We start from the raw sequence: 26,129 nt of genomic DNA, 5'->3' as shown, positions 1-26,129 counted from the left end.
TCTTCATTACCTCCATCCCTCCCCCAAACTCTTGGATCTCTTGGTCTGATCTCCAACACTTTTATCCGCATGCATACAATTACCCCCTTCCCCCCTTTCGCCCTCACACTTATGACCATTAACATGAGCACAATAGCTAAAACAGAGAGGAGGCGGCAAGCAGAAACCACAAAACCAGTCTCAAAGCTCATTGTTATTCTTTAGCCACTGGCTCGGTTTGACCTGCTCGTCTGCGGTTATATAAAGGGATTTTGTTCTTTATTTTTGCCTTGCTTATGTTTTGCACAGCATGGAATTTGTTAATATGAATATACTGCCTATGCCTCACTTCCTCTGGGTCATGACGCACTATGGAATGAACAATTTCACCTGTTAAGTGGTCCAATTCATTCTACCAGACAATCAAATCAGGATTCAGTTGATGGAGTACAAGATTAGATATGCTCAGAAAGGGGTTGTTGGTATCCATCCAAAAACTTGGAAGGATGACCAAGTTATTTAGAAAAAGTAGAGGTATTCAACTATTTCCCCAATCTTCCATATGTTTGCAGTAAACAAGGGGTGGTTTTAATGCTTTGCACCAGGTAACCCGTGTTCATGAGCTGACATAAAGCACTGCACTTCTTAGGTTCATATGCAGTTAAAAGAAGCAAAACCTGTGCTGAGAAGAAAAACAAAACATGCCAGCATTCTTAACTGTACACTTTTCAGACGTAACAAAAAACAAATGCTCAGGTCAAATTTAGACTAAATTTATTATGGGGAATCCATAGGGTGCACAATACAAAAGAGTAGCTTATGAAAAGAAATCTTCACAGATATTTTACTGATGTAGGTAGTTCTAAAATTGTGTGCACAACGGCACGTCTTCATACATTCAATTTTTAGCTTGTTTGGTTTTTTTTTCTTTTCTTTTTTTTTTTTTTTTTTCACAAAATTAGATTCAGTTAAAAACAAAAAAAACAACAACAATAAAATAATAAAATACTCTGAAGTACATACTCAGAGTGTGTATCACATTCTCATTGCTATGGATGTCAGATACTGCCACAAATCACTGGTGTGCCAAAAATATGCACAAGATGTCAAGAGAAAAGTGTCACCCTAAATGGAAACCTCCTCCGATTTGGTCTGTTAAACATGATTTTTTAGCATACAGGAACCTTTTTAAGGTGGCCATTTAATCCAAGAATGTCAAGATCATTTCCTCTAAATCTAACCCAGTAGTTAAATGGAGTGGAAAAGGAGTCAAGGTCTTCTGGTTGACAAACCAGTGCTGATTTACACCACTGTAACTCCTGCCTCCAATGATGCATGGAGGCACGAGGTGAAAAGGACACCATGTGGATGTTTCTGCAGTATCACTGGCCTATTGATAACATGGCAGTAACTGACATGCTGGGAGATGGAACTAGATGGTGTAATGACTCAAGTAATACATCCAACAGTGTACTGGTACTATTAACTACTAAGTTCCTAAACAAAAGTCAAGCCAGCATGTCAAAATCTTAAGATCATTTAAAAACTACCTAAATTGTCAGCTCACCAATTCGCTCGCTAATTTGTAGTACAAAAAAATAAAAATAAAAATAAAAATACACAACAACAACAACAACCTGAAAGGAAAATGCAACCCTGTTTTTTTATAACGAAAAGTAATCTTATCTGAAAACTAACACTGTTGTTTACATTCAAAGAAATAAAAAAAAAATGTAAATTTTTTTAAAAAAAAAAAATCATTAAATCCCCAGGCCAATTACAACGAAAAACTTACACTTAAGCATTAAGAATTAAAGAAAATAAAAAAGTTAAAGAAAAATAAGGACACCCGAATTATATAGTGGGGATGGGGATTAAAGGAGAATGTAGGAGATGCAGGTTCAAACAAAATGACACAAAACAAAAGCTTTGAACTGCCTTTTGCCTGGAGGGTAACATGCATGGTTTGAATGGACCCACAGCTCAGTTTCTTTTCACACATGTGCATGTGCAAATGTCCAGGAGGGAGGAATGACCTACTGGGGTGGTACTGGGGGGAGGAAAGGACAGAATGCATTTAAATGCTAAGCCCATGTATACAATCTTTTAGAACATTAGAACATAAGGCAACAATGTGTAGGTAGTTTGTTTAGAACAAAACGCTGCGGTATGAACGTGACATAGACTAGCAGAGCTTTCATTTTGCTCCTGAATGCCAATTTTTAAGTGGCACAAAAGCTTTTAAGCGTGAATTAGTGACACCCCGTGATGCAAGGCTCGCTTCCACATGTAGTAGGTCGAGCGAGGGGTGAACGGGAAGTAGGACCTGAATTCTTTAAATGTGGGGAAGGATTTCTCCTCAAAGCGCTGCTGTAGGAAGAGCTTGGCCTTTGCCTTAAAGTTGGCCAGAGTCACAACATCCATCGGAAACATCGACTCACCTACAGGTGCCTTTCTGTGAAGGATGTGGGTGGGGACAAAGGGGGGCATGGTGGGCCTTTCTAGAAATTTAGGGGTCTCAACAAATGGGGCTACATGCTGACTCTCCACCCTGCTTTCAGTGGTCTGGTTTTCTGTACCTGTGCTCTCCAGCGTCTTGAGGACATTGGCCTCTGTGTTCTGGGTGACCATTTTCTTTTTGTGGTTCTGGCTACTACGCCACAGCCAGTAGAGGCAAGTTGACATGGAGGGGAATTTCATCTTAAACTTTGCCAGGGACCATTTGGCCTTCTGGACGTGCAACTTTGCAGCTTCTCTGAGCTGTTTTTTGCTCATATATGCAAGCCTGTAGCTTCTGTGTTTTTGTCTGTAGATCCTCATCCTTGCCAAAACAGGCTGGCTGACATTGCGCAGCTCTGGTGACAGACTTTTGGGGCTTTGACTCTTGTCTGAGCTATCCTCACTGCTGCCAGTGCTGCCTTTGTACCCTCTGTTGAACAGCATGGCTTCTCTTCTCCAGTTGTAGTAGGTTGATCTTGAGATTCCTGGAAAATTTCTTTTAAAGATTCTGAAGGGCAAGGATGCGTTCATGGCAATGCAATTTTGCAGGCAGCGCTTAGCTTCCTGCATATGTGCAACATTGTGAGCACGTTCTGCATCCAGCTTGCCAAGGTTGAGGCCAAACATACCGGCAACGCTATCATTAGGATCCAGCTCATCCTGCTTTGCATCAGGTGATGACCAGGCTTCCTGCTCTGTGCTATCTCCTGAACTCGTCTCCCCAGTGGAAGAGGTGGTGGAGAATTTTCCTCCAGATTTCATGAGCTCATGCTTCCAGTTGTAATAAGATGACCTAGAGATCTCGGGGAAGAACTGTTTAAACAGGTGCAAAGGGATGAGCTTGCCTGATAAGTAGCAAGCTTGCAAGAAATGTTTAGCCTCATACCTGGCGGCTGACTTTTTGCAGTGTTCCTGCGTCTGCCTCTTCCAACGATAGAAGGTTCTCTTGGTGATGTTGTACTTGTCTTTCAGACTGGGATAAGAAAGCTGGGGGTCCTGAATTTGCTCGTCACTCTTAATGGCTGACACACTCTGTGTGTTGTTAGGGCTTTCAAATGTAAGGTCATTTGTGCGGACTAATGCCACAAAATGATTGGGTCTGAATGATGATTCGGACTGCAACTCACCAGACCACATAATGTGGATGGTTTGGGGCTCAAAGTCTTTGGGGCAGGTCCTCGGGCGTATGATTCTGTTATAATAGGGCCTGATTTTCAGATTGAACATGGGGTAGATTGAGTAGATGTTGAACTGAAGAACTGATGACAGGGCGTACACATGCCACATGTTAGCATAGGTGCCAGGGAAGCAGGAAGCTTTAACATCTGCATCAAAGATGGCCTCCAATACTGTTCCAGGCAGTTTTACCATGTCCTCAGACTCTTCAGCACACAGACTGAAGCGAACAGCCTGCAGCATCATTTTAGAATCTATCATCCCAGACAAGTAGTATCTCTTCCACAGCGCCATTTCCACTGTGGTTCGTACCTGTGAGGGACAACAACAGGGACAAAGAAAATTTTTGTTGTTGTGCTTCTGTTCACCAATTTTAAAATTCAAGTGTAGACTTTCAACTTTAATTCATGGGGCCATTTTGCATTAACTGCTGATGAATTGCAATTTTTATACGTAGTCCCCATTTTCACAGGCTCAAAACTATTTGGATAATGAACTGACAAGTACTTCGATGGCCATGTGAGTTTTTTTGCTTGTTATTTCATGACAAATGGCAGATATAATTTTGGAAGTATTTTTCATTTTGACTGTAATTTTAAATATGACACACAAAAGACATGTCAGTACAAGTGAGAGAGGCTAGTTTTGGGCTGAAGGAAAATAAAAGGAGTGACCAAATCAACAATCTGGTCTATTCTTTACAAGAATAAATGTACTGCTTGGCTCAGAAATACCAAAAGGCTTCTAAAGCCTGTATTATACACAGTTACGGACATTGTTAGCTGGCGACCCAGCAACCAACCAGTCATTCACGTTATACTTCTTTGAAGTCCTGGGTTCATGCATAGTTGGTAGACTGTTATGTAAATTCTCCACTGACGAGTCTGTGCAATCACAAAAAAATAGGCAGGCACGCAGACATCCACATAGACCATTGCTCTAACTGTCTGATGACAAAATGAAAATGAATGTATGAATGAGAAGTATGATCCCCACCTAAAAGACCCTGCATAGCGTCAACTTGCTAACGGAGATTTGATTTGTTAATCCTGATATTAGAGAACTTCCCTTTTTTTGCATGAAGCAAGCCTTAAGGTTTGGTCACATATCTATGGGGCGCCGTTTGTAAAGTGAAATATGCTGAAATTAACGGCAACATTTTTCCACATTTAGCTCAAAACAAGTCATTTTTTACAACATTTAGTAAAATATTTGTAACTTTTCATATTTAAAACAGGATTTTAAATGTTAAATATTCAATCTAAATGTTAAATGTTAAATCTAAATGTTAAATGTTAAATCTAAATATTATATTTAAATCTAAATCTAAATGTTAAATCTAAATCTAAATGTTAAATCTAAATGCTAAATGTTAATAATAATAATAATAATAATAATAATAATAATAATAATAATGGATTGGATTTATATAGCGCTTTTCAAGGCACCCAAAGCGCTTTACAATGCCACTATTCATTCACTCTCACATTCACACACTGGTGGAGGCAAGCTATGGTTGTAGCCACAGCTGCCCTGGGGCAGACTGACAGAAGCGAGGCTGCCATATCGCGCCATCGGCCTAAATGTTTAGGCTAACATGCAAATTTATTGCACGGATCAGCGGAAATACCAAAATAAAAGCTTTCCGAAAACCACCGGTGCAAAAGTGTGCCGGTAGTGGTCAGACACGTTCTCACTCCCAAAGCGTAATAATTTTCGCTAGGTGACAAATTGTCAACATTTTATGCTTTCGGGTACCCAACACGTTCCTAAATTACGGCATCGGAAAAAGGAGAGCACATGAGAACCGTTTGGACTCAATCTACACGTTTGTTCATTTTCTAAAAATCGCTTTGGGAAACACTATTTTACGTCATTTAACTGCTAGTAAAGGTTAAGAATAAGGTTATAGTTAGGGATACGGTTATGTTTAGGGCTGGAACGTCTATTATGGCGAGACCGTCATTCCACTGGAATTCAGCCATAACCCGGCACGGATCAATGACTGTATAAAAGTCATTTATACATTTATACAGTCATTGGCACGGACCATGAGAAAGCACGTCCGGCGATTTAGCTGAAAACATCGGAAGATCCGTTTCGTCGGCCATCCAAAGGTTCAGCAGTAGTGCACTCTTAGCAGCTGCAGTCTCCACTTCACAATCGCTGCAGCACATGTCCAGCAAAATCGCTGGACATGCTCGTAGGCAAGAAGTGAAGCAGCACATGGCGGGGAGAAGTGAGGAGGAGAACAGACAATTTTGCACCGGAGGTTTTCGGGAAGATTTTATTTTGGTATTTCCGTTGATTCGTACAATAAATTTGCATATTAGCCTAAACATTTAGGTTTAACATTTAACATTTAGATTTAATATTTAACATTTGATGAAAAGTTACAAATATTTTACTAAATGTTGTAAAAAATTACTCGAAAAAACATGTTTTTGTAAGGTTTTGAGCTAAATGTGGAAAAATGTTGCCGTTAATTTCAGCATGTTTCACTTTACAAACGGCGCCCCATACATATCCTGGTCACTCACTCTGAACCTTAACCGAAACCCCAAACTGCTTAGCTTATATCCTTTAAAAAAAATGACAAGACATTTAAGGACCACTCGTTTCTTATGAAGCTTCTGATATGATCCATGCCACATGAACTCATCCTCAGTTTGGAATAAAAGCTATACTTCTTTAGAGTTCTCTCACTGCGTGGACATTAGGACTGCTAGCAGTCAATACCCTTACACTGAAGCACAAGAGACACTGATTAACAGTCATTCCTCCTGCTGCACAGATTAAATATTCTTTTCACAGTTGGCATCATATGATTGAGATGATTGAGAGCATTTCTGAGTGAGGATGATTGTGGTTCTTACTCCAGGATGTTTAAGAATTTAAGAAGTGGTCTTTTAAATACAGACTGCATTCACAGTCGATTTGTTCTGACAGCATCATATATTGAAATGATTTCACAATGAAAATTAGTTGCTAAATGCAGACGAGACTAAAGTTTGAGAGTACAAAAGATCTGAAAATGTTGTGCTGACATTGATGCAATGCTGACACCTTTGCAGGTGCAAGTGGAAAACATGATTAGTGGGGGGGGGGAAATGCCATTTGCAAATTTTTTTTTTTAAAAGATCAGTAAAATTGTAGGTTTTTATCTTCAAACTTTTTTGAGATACCCATGCTCATTGCTTCATATTTCAATCTGAAAAGAAAGAGGCCTGAGAGTAGGTGGACAGGTCTTTTAAAAAATATATCTAGAAATGTAGTTGACATATCATTGTATATGTCAAATTTTTAAATACAAAATTTCTGGCAAATTGGAGGTTGTTTTAACAGAGATGTTCTAAAAACATGATGATTTGAGATGGAATAACCTGATCCCTATTCGCTAATAATGTTGATGATTTTAAATCATGCATTCAATATATGACTGAAGTGCACAATTTCAAGTGGTTTTATAAGAAAAATTGGAGGACATTTCTAGGAATTACAGCCATTTTAATATATATAGTCCCCCATTTTTAAAGGCTCAAAATTGATTGGACACTTGACTGACAAGCAGTTCCATGGCCAGGTAATGTCTTTTTAATTGTTATTTCAATTGAGGGGACATAATAACTGAAAATTGATTCAAAGTGTTAAATTACATTTTACAGATTTTCACTCTAATTTTAAATTCGACATCCAAAGACATGTCAGGGCAAGTGAACAAGCACACCAGTCAGCTCTGCAACACACACACAAAAAAAATATCCCAAAGATCACAGAAGGCAACTAAAAGTACAAAATGAGAGAATTATTTGAGTGTTAAGAAAAACCAGGTTGAGCATTTCTAATGAAATCAAGAACACTCTTAAGGAGCTTGCCACATCATTTTAAAAGTATATAAAAGAGATACATTAATGTCAATATGAAAGGTTTACAGTGAGGTGCAAAGCACTGGTTACACTGAAGAACAAAGGGGCCATATTAGACTAAAACAATCTATCAAACCCTGCACCTAGTTGAGATGAACGTGTATCAATATGATGGGAAAAAAAACAACCTCCCATTATATGTCAGACACAGTGGCAGCGTTATGGCCTGGGAGTGTACAGCTGCTAGTGTAACAGAGTCCCTACAGGATCACCTCTGAAGTGAAGCTGATCAGAGTGCTTCAAAGTGCAAAAAAATGATGACCCCCCCAAAAAATTCCAAAAGTAACACAAAAGTGTATCAAGGAAAGGAAGAAATTAGATATTTTTCCACCGGTCAAGTCAGTCACCAGGTCACAGAACATGTGTTTCAGTGATGGAAGATAAAACAAAAGACAGATAAACCCACAAAAAAGGCCTAGCAGCACATCTCAAGGGAGGAACTCCAGCACTTGGTGGTCCATGTGTTCTAGACTTCAGGAAGTCACAGCAAATTATTTTTATCCAGTGATTAAAGACAATCCTTATATTTAACATTACATAGCTTTGCTAATTAAATTAAATGAATGAAATGAGGCTGTGTATAGAAATGACTGTAGTTCTTAAATGTTTTCCCTTCCACGAAAACCAGGGGTAACCTTTTTGAACCAAGGCAGTAGATTTAGACCATTAGCGCACACGATCCTGCTTACCTGTAGCTCCAAGCTCAGTCCAGTGTTGCCCACTAACAGCAAGCTGATTGCATCAAACAGTAAGTTGCCTTCTCCATCACAGTTTAGAGGCAGGAGGCCCCTGGGTGCATCAGCTGGGTACAAACCATGAGCGGCATCGTCAACTCCTGCCCACTCAGGGAAATCCTGACAGGTGGTCTTGGGCAGCTGAAAGGCAGCGAGGACTTGCTCCACCTTCTGGGCCACTTTGGTCACTGCATCTAGGCCAGGGCTCTCTGTGGCCTCCTGGAGCTCTCCCAGAGCAGACAGCATGACCTCGTCCCTCTGAACCATACCTGTGGATCACACCAGAGATGCAAGGAAGGAGGAGGAGATAAGACCTAAAGGAAGAACAGTGGGGGGAGAGAACAATTCCAGATCCCAGGAAAACTGAAGATTATTTGAGATTTAATTATTTAAACTGTTAAATAAAATATGACCGGTAAATCTTATCCCAATGCCTTTATCACAAGTAAACTACATTACTGAGATTACTGTGGCTGAAACATGTAAAAGCAACAACTACAACAACTTTAATCCTGAATTACCAAATGCTGTTAGTAACAAATAACTCCACACCACCTCCTCCTTAATTAAGGAAAGGCTAACCTGGAAATTAAAGCATGTCTCTACTACTCATCTGAGCGAGTGTTATTTAAATGTAAAATTATTGTGTTTTCAGCAGAAGCGCAGCGTATTCACGTGATAAAATGTTGATTATCAATTATAAAATTAAAGCGAGCCCAAAACATTGCTAGAAGCTCTCACCTGCAGCTAACAGGCCTGACCCCTCCTACACTGAAGCGAGGGGGTCAGCACAGGTACGATACAGTTACATTACAAACACTAAAATCTCCTAATGCGTCAAAGCTAAACCAAAATAAAACTGGATTAAACTAAGCAGGTCCTATGCATCTGTGAAATAACACCTTTTAATTATTGAAAGTTTCATAAAACGTTATGTTTAAAATTTAGATATAGTCCCGTTAATTGAAAGAAGAACAACAAAAAAAACCCCACTTTGTTTTAACTCAAATGAGTGCATCACACTTCCGTAAATTTACAGGTCGCCTAATAAAAATGCAATTACAAAAAGTCTGTAAAATTGGCCTGGGTCATAGTGGCCCGTGATGAATATTATTTTTGTTTTTATTAAAATAGAGAAATTGTTAGCTACATTATTTAAAGGACAAAAAGAAAGAAAGAAAAGAAATCTGAACAATTTCAAAGTCATTACCTAGTATATGGCTCAATTTGCGCTGCGTCATGGCCTGTTTGTTTTGGGGGTTTTATTTACCCGTGTTTTTGTTTTCTACCAACGCTTATTGATTACTTAAAAAAAAAAAAAAAAAAACACATACCACTGACGCCTTCTTAGTCACCAAACCCCCCCCCCCCCCCCAAAAAAAAAAAACCCCTGAACGAACGCCGAACAGTAACTCCACATCACAACCCAAAACAATGATGGAAGCCATTATCTTTCTTACCTGAGCGCCTAGTGACCTAAGATGAGTATCAATGAAAACCACGTACTCTTACTGGTATCTTACTGGAGGGTTTCACAGATCATAGATTGCTTTCACGCTGCGAGTGTTTTAGTCCATTGCGTCCGTTTAACCTCTGGGAGTCCTGTTCTCCGGTGTGCAGTTGAGATGTGGACATCGATTAACGACACCTCCCTTCAGGAAACAGTCCACGGACGACCCTGGACGCCTCTCGCCGTCCCTCCCCGCGAAACACCTCCTCCTTTTCTCGTCTTCCCCGCCTGCTCCTCCTTACGTCGTGCCAGGGTCAATTTCAAAGTGAAGTGTTAACAGGAGCAAATGTGTTAGGGGCCATAAGAAGAAGGTACTTGTAGTTTTTTTTTCCTCAACGCGTTTTGGCTTGTTTTTGTTCACACTGAAAAGTTCATTTTCAAGGTTATTTGTCAAGTGCTTTCGGGTTAAGAGAGCAGCAGGGCCCCATTTTTGCTTCATTAACTGACCAACCTTACGTTTATGCTGCATAAAAATACACGTTGTCAGTTTATTTTTTTATCATATTTTTTTCCACTCAGAAGACTACAAATCAGTTTTAGGTTGTCCAGGGTAGACAGTAGTGTAAGTGCTACTTAGTTATTGAAGTGGATATGTGTAGACAGGGTGTTGACATGAGAGGAGAAAAAGGCTCCAGAAGCCCAGGTCAACTTGTTTCTATACTGTATCACTTCTAACACCTCCTCTCCTGCCTTTTGCAGGATTTCAGGGATCAAGGCCTTTTGTTCCACACACACAGAGACCCCCCCCCCCCCCACACACACACACACACACACACACACACACACACACACACAATCCCAGTGACTCTACCGTAACCCCCCACAGCTGGAGGACACCCTCTCTGGAGGACTTTTTTTTAAACCTCCAAAACTCCCCCATTGCATCCACACACCAGGGGACAAGAGCATTTGTCCCCTGGTGTGTGGATGCACACACCAGGGGACACACCAAAGATCTGTGCACTCCAAGTTCTGAGCAGACTCACTGGTGCCTGAGTTCACCGGGGTTCAAGGCTTTGGTCTGAAGCTTATCAGCTAATTGGTCAATGTGTGAATGTGGTTGCTTGTGTGGGGGGTTTACAGTAGAATGGGTACATTTTACACTTTGGTTTGTATAGTTAACACTGCAAATAATGCATACAAACACCCACTTGTTAAAAAGTGCAGCTCTAGGTGTGTGGACAATTTCTTTTCCTTTAGATTTGCATCCATTGTCTTAGTTTAAAGTCTAAAAACATGTGGACATCCACAGAAAGGGTTCACTAAAATGTAGATTTTGAAAGATGATCACTATGGTGATGCAGAAATCACAAAGTGAAACAGGCAAAGAAGCTTTTAAATACGCCGCCATATTTATTTATTTTTTTGGCCTGAATAATCTATAGAAGGAACTGAAACTGTCAGATCTGGATACTACAAGGAAGTTTACCCATATGGAAAAGAAATAGTAAAAACTTATAAAAGACTTGCATAAGATGTGGGCTACTTCATATAGTGAATCATATCAGGCTTATATGATTTACTCATGAAAGTGGCCACTTTCTCATTACTTTTATATATTGTTTTAGTAAGTATCCAAAACATACACGTTTCATTTATATAATTTTTCAAGGGATCTTACATCTGTTTTCACTCTTGTATGCTATCATACAAGTTTCACACAAGACAGATACAAACTTTGTAAGATTTATATATACCTTTTCCATATGGGTAGGTTGGTTTCAAAAGCTTGAGAACATAGTTCTTTTGGCCAATAAAGCTACTCTGAAATTCATTTGAAACTGAATCTTGTTTTTCCATAAGATTGCATATGAGTTGGATTTTGTCTTCCCTAGGTTGTACAGTGTGGCAGTGCCATTTTGGCAAGGTCCATCTGGAAATGGTGATTTTTGATCTCAGGAAGGCTCCACTTGGATGAATAGAGTGTGAGAGACCACACACCACACACATCATTACAAATTTGACTGAAAAGTACATTTTATGTAGTTCTAGTTCAGTAACATTTTAAAACATCTTCATGTCTGCTCTTAAATTTCATCTGTACTTTAGTGGCTTTCAGGCAATTGGCAGAAAAGGTACTCTATCCATCTTCACTTCTTGCATTCCTATGTTTGACATTAAAATAATCGTACGTCTTCAGAATCTGATAAAGATATTTGCTTCTACTTAACATTGTATGGAATAAGTGCCTTTAGCCAATTCCAGTGAGGCTCCTCATGTGTATTCATGCCACCTTTCTTGTCAGTGTTTGTCTTCACCATCTCCTCAACCCCCGCAGACTCCTGGCTTTAGCCTTAGGTGTGTAGATTAGCTGTGCTGCGTTGCACTGTGAACACAGTAGTGGGCTGGCTGCAAGTATTTAAAATGTAAATAGGGCAGCACCAGGACCGGCTCCAGGAATTTCTTACCTGCTGTGGATGCATGTCTGTGTGTAAGTGCGAGAAAGAAGGGACAGAGCTTTAGATTGCATCTAACATTGCACTCTATACAAATTTAATTAACATTCATGGCACAAATTGCTGAATGGTCAGTTTCTTGTACTCCATCACTTGCATGAACATGCGACTCTGCTAAACGATTCAGTTAGACTTGTTGTGCTTGTTGTGCTTTTTATGTGTTATCAATCCAGTGTTTTGTTTGTGTACATGTGCTTCAGTTTCTTCCCAGTTACTCCACCTGGTTTGCAGAGCAATTAATTCAATTTAACAAGTACTACAATTTGCATAGGAGTGGCCAAACATGGAACTGATTTGCCTAAATCTAAATATTTTAAAATATTTAAAAAATTCAGTTTTCAGTGTTTTTGAACTTGAGATTGTACAGCCAGATAATTCTGGAACTTAACATATAAAGCATACAGTGATTAACAAGTTATTTGACCACCACAAAATGTATCGTTTACATGTTGGAACAGCTCAGTACTGTGTTTTATGTTTTATGCTTCTGTAATGGTTAATCCACCAATATGCCCAGGCTCTTTAACCAAATTGTTGTTCTTATTGTTAAAATATAATTACTGTTGCTATCAATGAATTTTTAAAAAAAATATTGTTTAAAAAGCACATTATTATCTTTGATTAAGTTTTTTACTTGCATTCCTAAACATAAAAATTAGTTTTAGAGGTTGAATGTGTTGAATGTGCTGGTTTAAAAACATCTACTTACATCTCTTCAACTTTCTTCTTTTACTTATCTCACTTCTTGCTTCATTTTCTTATCACTGATCCTACTGCCCAGCTGAAAGTTGCAAAAATTTCTTATTCCAGGTGTCTTTCTTTTGTTGCACTACCTAAATACCCTTGCCATTGTTTAACATTAACATGTGTATTTCCTATGCTGACTGACCTGTTTGGAGCTTGTCTACTGTCCCATTTCAAGGGATTCTTGTGTGGTAGTACACAGTAGTTGATATATTAAATCTTGGTGATTTCTCACTGCTCATCATTTAAGAGCTCAGCCCCTACAAATGAACTCAGTGGATTTTTTACTAGCTTTTCTTTTCTTTTCTAATAATCACCCAAGGGTTTTTATAACATCCAGACTTGCTCCAGACTGGCTGTTATAATACTGTAGGACAAAGTTAAATTTGATTTGTTCTGCTAGCTGCGTCCTTTTTTAACTGATACTTTTTTCAACAAACCTACCTTTTTGCTGGATAGCTTTCTTTACCTGACCGTTTGTTGTTCCCTACGGAGCCACAGTGGCATTTCTAATGCCTCAAGCATATACTGGTGTTGTTTTCATTGCCCCTAAGCAAATCCTCAGAGACAAGCCTGAATAATATTCAGGTGTGACGATGCCGACTTGGCTGCTGAACCATACCCCACACATTGATTTCCTTTTTGCCCAGACAATCTATGCATGCACATATATTTTAATATTGCAGTATCAGCTTCTCGTTCTTGCCCCACCACATAACCCATGACATTACTGCCGTTCTAACTGTATTACTCATATGCAGTGCATGCCGACTTTTATTAGTGATTTTTTTTTTCACATCAAACTCTTATTTCTCACCACTGCACACGGTTTCCACATCAGATAACACTGTAGCTGCTGCCTGTTAATTAACCTGGGCAGAAGAGGTGGTCCAGGGTGGAGCCTGCTTTGAAGAAGAGGCCCAAGAAAAGAACTAAAGCATGAGACTTGACAAACAGCATTTGGGGGTGGGGAGGTCTTTTTGTAATGAATTCTAGTCATTGTCTGTAGTTTTCCCCTTTTTGCTTGTAGACCAGTGCATTTCCTATATGCTGTTTTTGTTAAGTCAGTTAGACGTGGGTAGGCAGAAAATCTCTTTGTCCAGAGGAAACCAAAATTTGCAATTGCCACTGTCACTTCCTATACTGCGAACCAGGTGTCATCACCAAATCTCTCAAGTTAATAGCGACCATCCATGTCAGAGTATGACTCTGACCTAAAGCACAATTATCATCCATCTGAACCATGTTTGTAATCTTATCATCTGTGTATTTTAGATTTAAACACACTTTTGCACCTTAAATTTTAAACCTTAAATTACATTTACATGTTTAGGAAATACACAGAAGAAAAATCACTGGATTAAAACTTCAATCTCAAAAGGAAGCAGATCTTTTTTAATATATCAAACACATCAATGCTGAGAATATAGTGATATATAAAGGGAGTGCAAAAATATTAGTCAAGTTGTATTTTTGAGGAATAATTTTATTATTGAACAACAACCATGTTCTCAATGAACCCAAAAAACTCATTAATATCAAAGCTGAATGTTTTTGGAAGTAGTTTTTAGTTTGTTTTTAGTTTTAGCTATTTTAGGGGGATATCTGTGTGTGCAGGTGACTATTACTGTGCACAATTATTAGGCAACTTAACCATAACACAAATATATACCCATTTCAATTATTTATTTTTACCAGTGAAACCAATATAACATCTCCACATTCACAAATATACATTTCTGACATTCAAAAACAAAACAAAAACAAATCAGCGACCAATATAGCCACCTTTCTTTGCAAGGACACTCAAAAGCCTGCCATCCATGGATTCTGTCAGTGTTTTGATCTGTTCACCATCAACATTGCGTGCAGCAGCAACCACAGCCTCCCAGACACTGTTCAGAGAGGTGTACTGTTTTCCCTCCTTGTAAATCTCACATTTGATGATGGACCACAGGTTCTCAATGGGGTTCAGATCAGGTGAACAAGGAGGTCATTAGTTTTTCTTCTTTTATACCCTTTCTTGCCAGCCACGCTGTGGAGTACTCGGACGCGTGTGATGGAGCATTGTCCTGCATGGAAATCATGTTTTTCTTGAAGGATGCAGACTTCTTCCTGTACCACTGCTTGAAGAAGGTGTCTTCCAGAAACTGGCAGTAGGACTGGGAGTTGAGCTTGACTCCATCCTCAACCCGAAAAGGCCCCACAAGTTCATCTTTGATGATACCAGCCCAAACCAGTACTCCACCTCCACCTTGCTGGCGTCTGAGTCGGACTGGAGTTCTCTGCCCTTTACCAATCCAGCCACGGGCCCATCCATCTGGCCCATCAAGACTCACTCTCATTTCATCAGTCCATAAAACCTTAGAAAAACCAGTCTTGAGATATTTCTTGGCCCAGTCTTGACGTTTCAGCTTGTGTGTCTTGTTCAGTGGTGGTCGTCTTTCAGCCTTTCTTACCTTGGCCATGTCTCTGAGTATTGCACACCTTGTGCTTTTGGGCACTCCAGTGATGTTGCAGCTCTGAAATATGGCCAAACTGGTGGCAAGTGGCATCTTGGCAGCTGCACGCTTGACTTTTCTCAGTTCATGGGCAGTTATTTTGCGCCTTGGTTTTTCCACACGCTTCTTGCGACCCTGTTGACTATTTTGAATGAAACGCTTGATTGTTCGATGATCACGCTTCAGAAGCTTTGCAATTTTGAGACTGCTGCATCCCTCTGCAAGATATCTCACTATTTTTGACTTTTCTGAGCCTGTCAAGTCCTTCTTTTGACCCATTTTGCCAAAGGAAAGGACGTTGCCTAATAATTATGCACACCTGATATAGGGTGTTGATGTCATTAGACCACACCCCTTCTCATTACAGAGATGCACATCACCTAATATGCTTAATTGGTAGTAGGCTTTTGAGCCTATACAGCTTGGAGTAAGACAACATGCATGAAGAGGATGATGTGGACAAAATACTCATTTGCCTAATAATTCTGCACTCCCTGTAGTGATATTAAACACATGGCAAAGGTTTTCTTTTGTTTTGTACAGCATGCTTTTTGTGTTTGACACAGGTGTATTGTGTGGATTCGCACTCTTGAACCCACAGTGTGTCTTAGACTGCAGAGAGATTATTGTCTGCATGCATCACATCATCTACATTCATCACCTAAACAAATAGACAAATAGACATATTTATTCACTTTAAAAGCAGGTTAGCAGTTTACGTTCTTTGAAGACCTACATTGATGGAAGTAATTGCGTTAGATGGGTCATTAAGTAACTGAATTCCTACAAAAATAAATAAATAAAAAACACATGCATTCATATTATTGATATGATTGCATGTATTGTGTCCTTTGAGGTCTGAAAATAGAGATTAGGTACTTTTTAAATGTTGAAATAATGTTCTGCAATGATGAGACATGTTCTTTAACACCACATCTAATCTTAAAGAATAAGAGTTAGAAAATAAGCAATGCTGATATAGTGTCTTGGTCTATTTCAGCTTTACTAGGTTTTATCATCACTATTATAATCGGACCACTTCTAACTAGCTCTCTTTAATTGGGTCTCTTTAAGCGAAGTATGAAAAATAATTTAAACAGATTTCTGCCAACAAATAAATAAATAAAAGTGAAATACACTGGTTGTCTTTTGCTGTACTTGGGATGATGCTCACAGGTGTCTGAGCTGGTAAAAGCAATGTTTACAATGCCCAAATGGTGGTTTTAGAAAAAAAAACAACTTCAAAATAATATATAGATCTTGCTGGATTATCTGAAATATGTAAATGAGGATTATAAATTCACCTATGCAAAACAAACCTTTTTTTTATTGTATATGAATAAGAATAAATCTGTACTTAGAGGTTCAGGTTCTTGATCCACGATGAAGCCTCTTTCTCTCCCTTTCAGTGCTACAAAAATACATTTGTTATTATCTTTTCTTTTACTTTCAGTATGTCAGAGTCTACTGCAGGGTTAACAGTTAAACAAACCTGACACCCTGACCCACAGCTCCACTGACATTTTGGCTTGCTCATCCACAATCATCCAGCACCTGAATTTCTTGTTTTGGGGACTTTGAAGAGTGACAGTCAGAGTTATATCACAAGCAGTCTGCTGCTTAATCTGATACTGAGCGTCCTCTTGTATTTGAGCACCAGTTTCATGCACCCACGTCTGAATGATCAGCTTTTGTTGCTGTTTATATCAATGTTTTTGCTTTGGGTAGGTGAACAGAATATTCTGTAGTGACAATGTTTCATCGGGCATGAGGTTATGAGAGAAACAAGAAAATGTGTTAATTGCATAGATTCGTTACTCAGGGCTTTCTTGTTATTATCCTACAAAAAGGCTTTCATGTTGCTAGTGGATTGGATTAACGGAGATGTTCGCGCGGCACTGGCGGCACGGAACACCGCCTTTGCCTCCGCGAACACATCGGACTACAAACATGCACATTACCAACTCCGGAAGACGATCAAAGCAGCCAAACGTGAGTACAGGGACAGGGTGGAGCAACAGTTTGACAACCCTCGGAGTATGTGGCAGGGACTAAACACGATCACAGACTTTAGAGGGAAAACCAGCACACCGCAGACCACGGCCTCTCTGTGTGAGGATCTAAACGTATTCTACGCTAGATTCGACACAGCGAACACCATGAGACCGGACAGTGTGCGCACCGCGGATGACGTCAGTGCGCACACTGTGTCTGAGGAGGATGTGCGGAAGTGCTTCAGGAAGGTGAACGCACGCAAAGCTACTGGTCCGGACGGGATTCCCGGCCGCGTCCTCAGGTCATGCGCGGCTCAGCTGGCTGGAGTGTTCACGCACATCTTCAACCTTTCCCTCTCTCTGTCTGTAGTCCCAGCCTGCTTCAAAATGGCCACCATCGTCCCTGTACCCAAATCCTCCACCATCTCCTCATTGAACGACTGGCGACCTGTAGCCCTGACCCCCATCGTAAGCAAATGCTTCGAGAAGCTGGTCAGGGACTTCATCTGCTCTGCACTACCCGACTCACTGGACCCTCTACAGTTTGCATACCGCCACAACAGGTCCACTGATGATGCCATAGCCCTGACACTACACACTGCCCTGTCACACCTGGAGAAGAGAGACACGTATGTGAGGATGCTGTTTGTAGATTACAGCTCAGCATTCAATACCATCGTTCCCTCGAAGCTGGACAGGAAACTGCAGGATCTAGGACTGAGCAGCTCCCTCTGCAGCTGGATCCTTAGCTTCCTGTCTGACAGACGCCAGGTGGTCAGACTGGGCAGCATCACCTCATCCCCCATCACACTGAACACTGGTGCTCCACAGGGGTGTGTACTGAGCCCTCTCCTGTACTCACTCTACACCTACGACTGCACAGCCACTAACAGCTCCAACATCATTGTGAAGTTTGCGGACGACACTACAGTGGTGGGTCTTATCACCAACGGTGATGAGACAGCTTACAGGGAGGAGGTCAGCGCCCTGACCCACTGGTGTCAAGACAACCATCTCACCCTCAACGTCGCAAAGACAAAGGAGTTGATAGTGGACTTCCGGAGGTGCAGAGAAGTACACACCCCCATCACCATCAACGGCGCTGCTGTGGAGAGAGTGAGCAGCTTCCGGTTCCTTGGAGTACATCTGGCTGAGGATCTTACGTGGTCAGTACACACAAACAAAACAGTGAAGAAGGCGCAGCAGCGCCTCTTCTTTCTCAGGAGACTGAAAAGATTCGGCATGAGCCCCCGCATCCTCAGGACCTTCTATCACTGTGCCATTGAGAGCATCCTCACTGGATGCATCACCACCTGGTATGGCAACAGCACCGCCTACAACTGCAAAGCTCTCCAGCGAGTAGTGCGGTGCTCTGAACGGATAATTGGAGGTGAGCTTCCCTCCCTCCAAGACATCTACAGGAAGCGCTGCCTGAGGAAAGCGGGGAGGATCATCAAGGACTCCAGTCACCCCAGCCATAAACTGTTCAGACTGCTTCCATCAGGAAGGAGGTTCTGCAGCATCCGGTCCCGTACCAGCAGACTGAGAGACAGCTTTTTCCATCAGGCCATCAGACTGCTGAACACGTCATAGACACCTCAGCTTCACTACTGGAACTTCAACATTATGCACTCCACACTGTATATAAATGCCACTTGTTTTGCACATTTTCAACTCTGTATATTTTATATATTTTATTATTATTATTATTATTATTATTGTTATTATTATTATTATTTTTTTTTTTTTTTTTTACTATTTAATTTGTAAAAATGTGTATACACACACACACACACACACACACACACACACACACACGTAGGAAAATATTTAGTATACACATCCAGAAATGCATACACTATTATATATTGTACATATATTTATTAGTTTCAGGTTGGCCATTCTTGTATTTTGCTCGTTTGTGTTGTTGTGTTTGCACATCTCTGTTGCTTGTGGGGCTCGCACACAAGAATTTCACTCGCATGTGCTGTGCCAGTGTGCCTGCACATGTGATGTGACAATAAAAGTGATTTGATTGATTTGATTGATTAGTGCTTGCTGATGTGAGGAGAGTGACAGTGGTGATGTCCAGCATCTTTCACAGTGAGATCTTTGATTCTCAGAATGCATTTTGACTCATCATCCTATGATATAGATGCCTGGATGACTCCGTTTGGTAGTACAGCATTGTAATCAGTTTCTATTTTTGTGCCAAGATTTTATACAGTGAGGAAGCAGATAAAATCTTTTGCACATGGAAATGTAATATTATAAACTCGTTCTTAAAATATTGAACAATCTTTCCCAGTTACACCTGTGGAAAGAGGAACAAGAGGCTCTAAGATCCTGGAAATAAAAGATTAGATTATCAGACTGAGATAGCATGATGAGACTGGGTTCATTTGTCTCTCATTCTACAGTGGGGCAAAAAAGTATTTAGTCAGCCACCGATTGTGCAAGTTCCCCCACTTAAAATGATGACAGAGGTCAGTAATTTGCACCAGAGGTACACTTCAACTGTGAGAGACAAAATGTGAAAAAAAAATCCATGAATTCACATGGTAGGATTTGTAAAGAATTTATTCGTAAATTAGGGTGGAAAATAAGTATTTGGTCACCTCAAACATGGAAAATCTCTGGCTCTCACAGACCTGTAACGTCTCTGTAAGAAGCTTTTCTGTCCCCCACTCGTTACCTGTATGAATGGCACCTGTTTGAACTCATCATCTGTATAAAAGACACCTGTCCACAGCCTCAAACAGTCAGACTCCAAACTCCGCCATGGCCAAGACCAAAGAGCTTTCGAAGGACACCAGGAAAAGTATTGCAGACCTGCACCAGACTGGGAAGAGTGAATCTACAATAGGCAAGCAGCTTGGTGTGAAAAAATCAACCGTGGGAGCAATCATCAGAAAATGGAAGACATACAAGACCACTGATAATCTCCCTCGATCTGGGGCTCCACGCAAGATCTCATCCCGTGGGGTCAAAATGATCATGAGAACGGTGAGCAAAGATCCCAGAACCACACGGGGGTACCTGGTGAATGACCTGCAGAGAGCTGGGACCAAAGTAACAAAGGTCACCATCAGTAACACACTACAACGGCAGGGAATCAAATCCCGCAGTGCCAGACGTGTTCCGCTGCTGAAGCCAGTGCATGTCCAGGCCCGTCTGAAGTTTGCCAGAGAGCACATGGATGATACAGCAGAGGATTGGGAGAATGTCATGTGGTCAGATGAAACCAAAGTAGAACTTTTTGGTATAAACTCAACTCGTCGTGTTTGGAGGATGAAGAATACTGAGTTGCATCCCAAGAACACCATACCTACTGTGAAGCATGGGGGTGGAAACATCATGCTATGGGGCTGTTTTTCTGCCAAGGGGACAGGACGACTGATCCGTGTTAAGGACAGAATGAATGGGGCCATGTATCGTGAGATTTTGAGCCAAAACCTCCTTCCATCAGTGAGAACTTTGAAGATGAAACGAGGCTGGGTCTTCCAACATGACAATGATCCAAAACACACCGCCCGGGCAACAAAGGAGTGGCTCCGTAAGAAGCATTTGAAAGTCCTGGAGTGGCCTAGCCAGTCTCCAGACCTCAACCCCATAGAAAATCTGTGGCGGGAGTTGAAAGTCCATGTTGCCCCAAAACATCACTGCTCTCGAGAAGATCTGCATGGAGGAATGGGCCAAAATACCAGCTAATGTGTGTGCAAACCTGGTAAAGACCTATAGTAAACGTTTGACCTCTGTTATTGCCAACAAAGGTTATGTTACAAAGTATTGAGTTGTATTTTTGTTATTATTATTATTATTATTATTATTATTATTATTTATTGTCATTGTCAAAGAACAATGAAATTGCGTTTGGGGCTTCCGTACAACCCGTAAAAAAAAAAAAAAAAAACAGCAGCAGGTGGAAAAGGTGGCGCGCAGGGTGATGTTGGTCCCGCAGGATACTGTGCACCCTCCTCAGACAGCAAGTGGGGAAGATATTACTAATCTCTGGCAGAATTGTTCCAATAATTCTGCCAGCTTCTTTCACCACCCGCTGGAGTGCTTGCTGGTCGGCCTTGGTGCAGCTGGGGAACCACACTAGAAATCCATGCGTCAGGACACTGCTGATGGCACAGTTATAGAAGTTCAACATCAGAGATCTGGGAATGTGTGCGCTCCGTAGTCTCCTCAGGTAGTAGAGGCGCTGTTGGGCCTTCCGTGCAACTAAGGTGATATGGTTGCCCCAGGACAGGTCCTCGGTCACAGTTACCCCCAAGAATTTAAAACTGCTCACCCTCTCCACCGCCTCACTGCCAATGAAGAGAGGCAGATGGTTGTTATGACCCTTCCTCCGGAAATCTACAATGATCTCCTTGGTCTTTTTGGTGTTTAAGACCAAGTTATTGTCGTGGCACCATGACTCTAGTTGTTGCACCTCTGTCCTGTAGTTTGTCTCATCGTTGTTGGATATAAGTCCGAGCACTGTGGTGTCATCGGCAAACTTAACAATGAGATTGGACGCGCAGGAGGAAATACAGTCATGGGTGAAGAGAGTGTATAGCAGAGGGCTCAGAACACACCCCTGAGGGGCACCGGTGTTGACCACAAGGGTGGAAGAGGTGTTCTTACCCACTCTGACACTCTGTCTGCGGTTAGTGAGGAAGTCCACAATCCAGTTGCACAGAGAGGAGTTGAGTCCCAGTTGGTGGAGTTTGGGACGGAGTTTATATGGCCGGATGGTATTAAAAGCCGAGCTGTAGTCTACAAAGAGGAGCCGTGCATAGGTGTTCCTGTGTTCCAAGTGCTTCAATAATGTGTGCAGCACTATGGCGATCGCATCCTCAGTTGACCGGTTCTCCCTGTATGCAAACTGGTGCGGGTCCAGAGATGGTGGAAAAGCAGCTCTGATGTGTTATTGACCAAATACTTATTTTCCACCCTAATTTATGAATAAATTCTTTACAAATCCTACCATGTGGATTCATGGATTTTTTTTTTTCACATTCTGTCTCTCACAGTTTAAGTGTACCTCTGGTGCAAATTACTGACCTCTGTCATCATTTTAGGTGGGGGAACTTGCACAATCGGTGGCTGACTAAATACTTTTTTGCCCCACTGTATGTGTTCTGATCAAAGATAAAAGCAGCAGCCACATAATAATATGACATTACCAACCATCCCGTGTGTGAATCTATTCACGAAAAATTCAGGTTTACTGTCATTGCGCTTCAACTGAAATTGAATTCAGTAGAACGCTGTAATACAGCCTTTTTTCTAATTTCTGAACATTTACATTTAATTTAGTGTGTTCAGTACCTATATAGTATATAAATACTTTATGAGTACAGGAGAAGAATGGATTAACAGGTGGAGATAAAAGAAATAAAATTATACTCTGCACAATTTGGCTTTCCTTGGTAATGGATGTAATCCATGCAGTTGGATTATCTAAGCACTAAGATTCTCTTATCCTAACTTTTTATGAATTCTGGTTCACACTTGAACTCATGACAGTGTCGACTGAGGTCAATAAAAATGAAAACATCCAAGGTTTTTGTTTTGTTTTGTGTTTTTAACTATAACATCACAAGTGTGCATTTTGTGTGTTTTATTTTGTATTCAATTTTGTGTCTTTAGTTGTTTTGCTTCCCTTGTTACTCTTAAACTGTGGCTTTCATTTAGTTTTATGTATTTGTTTATTGTTTTTATGTCCATGGTGTAAGTAGATCTGTTCTGGATAAAAAAAAATATGCAAATACCTTTAATATGAAATTATATATTTCTACCACATTCTACTTAACTATCAAGTAAATAAATATACAGATGTTATTCTGTAATGCTGTATTAGTGCTAGTTTTTATCAGCCATTGGTTTGGTTTTGTTAAACAGATGTGACAAAACTGTTTATGATGGTTTACTACAGTGTAACTATTTGCACACATGCCTTGTTCAAGTTTTAGCTCCTCATCCACAACCTTGTGTCGCCCTCAGTGTCAGACAGTTAGTTCAACTTCTCTTCTTGTTGTTATCCTAAGATGTAATTTTCCCTGCATTTGGTAATCGGTTAGAGTTTAGATATAGTTTGAAAAACAATGTGAAAGTTTAAATGAAAATATCCATCACTGCATGATTTATGTGTCATTTATAGTGTAACACTCGGGCATTAAAGTGGACTGGAGGGATTTGAAACAGCGTTTTAAGTGCTGATGTCGATAAGTTGTGGTCGTGGCACTTCAGCATCCAACTACCACTGCAGAAGAGGAGCGAGTGCAAGCAGAGCAACAAATATCAGGAAAACACACAAACTTTCTGCAGAGTTTATTGCACAATGTGTCTGCTAGCTAAAGGAACAGATGCTGGGTTTATAGAGGTGCAAAGTAATGAAGTACAAATTAGAGATGGACCGATCCGATATTACGTATCGGTATCGGTCCGATACTGACCTAAATTACTGGATCGGATATCGGAGAAAAATAAAAAATGTAATCCGATCCATTAAATATCACGAAAGCACCTCACAAAACTTGCAACACGCTGTAACTCGCCTCAGAACGACGTTAGCACGTCGGAGCAGTATGCATCACATGATAGAGCGGCTGTGGCATGCGGGACCTGTCGGTGGTCTGGATAGCATGTGGAGCTTCGCTAGCAACCTGGCATTTCATCTCCGACAAAGTTATCCCCGAGAGAAGTAAAGCAAGTGTGTAAATCCATCTCTGAATGTTTGTAAAGCATTCCCACGTTAAGCTTAACGAGCGACTGCCTCTCGCTCTCCGGCTGCTACTTCAATCGTGAAACTGCTAATGATCAGCTGATCGGCTTTTCTGTGGCGAGTCCGTCTCTCTTGTTTGTTTTTGGTCCACTTTGCACCAGAAAGAGGAAACCAGCGGCTGAACAACAGCAGCACGTTTAAGCTTGATAAGCTGTTGTTAGAATTTATTTATTATTACTTTCTACTCAAGGATCTTTTTCTACGTAGCTGACTGCTGGTAACTGTGCAGGGGCGGATCTAGCAAAGTTTAGCCAGGGGGGCCGATAGGGCATTAACAGGGAAAAGGGGGCACAAAGACATACTTTTCTTTCTTATTCTCATTTAAAATGTCGAGCTTTTAATAAATAATTATCTGACACCCAAAGTTTTAATTTGATGTAAAATGAATAGAAGTCAATTACTGTATATAGTAACTGTTAAGTCTAATATATATACCCTAGTAAGCTATAGTACTTTTTACTTTGGGAAGGTACCATCTGTGCAGTCTGCAATTTTGTTGAAGAAAGATGTTGAATCTATTTAATATTTCTTGAAAAATAATTGATTTCCGTGCATTTTTTTTTTTTACACTGCATCAAATTAAGGTTGATTACGTCGATTAAGCATCATAAGGTGGAGCGTGAGGGGTGGTTCCCTATTTTTTATTTATTTATTTTTGTTGTTGCTGGGAGTTGGAACCCTATTAGTTAGGTTGCTTAATATTTACGCTAAGTACTCTTTAAAATACCAGAATAGGGAGGATGGTGTAGGTCTAAGTTTATTAGATTGATCAGTATTGCTGAACTATGAAATATTTTTTTTGTATACAGGTATAACAGAATAGCTTTAGTGTAGTTGTTGTTTTAAACTTGAGTATGAACTTGCAGACTTGCAAAATGCAGCAAGATATTTTAAAAAACAGTTTTGTTGATTAAAAAACACTATATCGGATTCATATCGGTATCGGCAGATATCCAAATTTATGATATCGGTATCGGTATCGGACATAAAAAAGTGGTATCGTGCCATCTCTAGTACAAATACTTCATTACTATACCTAAGGAGAATTTCCAGGTATCTGTACTTTACTTGAGTATTTAATTTTAATTTTACTCCCTATATTTTTACACAAATATCTGTAGCTTCTACTCTTTACACTTTAGGTTTAACACATTTTCAGGATGTTTTTATTGAAGGATTGAGCCTTGGTGGTTCCTGTGTAGTTCCTGAACATCTTAATCAGTTTCCTCATAAAAGGATGAAAGTCTGGCCCTATAACCTTGGCAAAGTTACATCCAAATAACTTCTAATTGCAATTGTTTAAACTGATGATCTTGGAATTTACAGTTGTTTAGAAATGAAAGGGACCTTTTCTAACTTGTTTGCCTTAGATCTTCACAGAGTTCCTTGCACTTTCTTATTGTTCTGGTCAAACCAGTCCTTTTTCATGCTAGCAAAGAGACGCTACAACTTGTACTCAATCACGATCACTAAAAAGTTAATATGCATCAGCCCTGTCAACTTTATTGACTTTGTTGAACCTTCAGCAGGGCTGGAATGCCACAAAAATTGGCCCTGGCATTTTGACTAGAGACCGGCCCACCAGGCATTATAGGAAAAACAATAAAAAGGCTTTGAATGAAAAAAAAACAAACAAAAAAAAAACAGTCTTGTTGGCATATATGTATGATTTCTATACATTTTACATCAGATAATTATTTAATAAAAGCTAGACATTTTAAATAAGAATAAGAAAGAAAAGTATTTCTTTGTGCCCCACTTTCCCTGTTAATGCCCTACCTGCCCCCCTGGCAAAACTCTGCTAGACCCGCCCCTGCACAGTTACTAGCTGTCAG

General features: G+C 40.3%; 1 protein-coding gene across 3 annotated transcripts in view; it reads right to left on the bottom strand.

Moving 5' to 3' along the window:
• Positions 1-742: 742 nt before the first annotated feature.
• The window catches only part of vrtn (vertebrae development associated), a 32,256-nt gene continuing 6,869 nt past the window's right edge, over positions 743-26,129 (bottom strand). The window contains exons 1-3 of one of the 3 annotated variants that reach the window (XM_085247149.1): positions 9,775-10,058; positions 8,270-8,583; positions 743-3,966 (exon numbers count right to left, since the gene is read on the bottom strand). In XM_085247149.1, coding sequence (XP_085103275.1) covers positions 2,221-3,966; positions 8,270-8,581 — 2,058 coding nt within the window. In that variant the 5' untranslated portion in view covers positions 8,582-8,583; positions 9,775-10,058 and the 3' untranslated portion in view covers positions 743-2,220. Of the gene's footprint in view, positions 3,967-8,269; positions 8,584-9,774; positions 10,059-26,129 lie in introns of those variants that run through there. The other 2 variants (XM_085247151.1, XM_085247150.1) reach the window with 2 other exon arrangements.

This window comes from Mchenga conophoros, linkage group LG15 (assembly GCF_057382185.1).
Source record: "Mchenga conophoros isolate Kocher_MC1m ecotype Shallow Benthic linkage group LG15, M_conophoros_male_GT1.1, whole genome shotgun sequence".
Lineage (NCBI taxonomy): Eukaryota > Metazoa > Chordata > Actinopteri > Cichliformes > Cichlidae > Mchenga > Mchenga conophoros.
The sequence above is the reverse complement of the archived record's forward strand: the minus strand, read 5'-3'. Positions and strand labels throughout refer to the sequence as shown.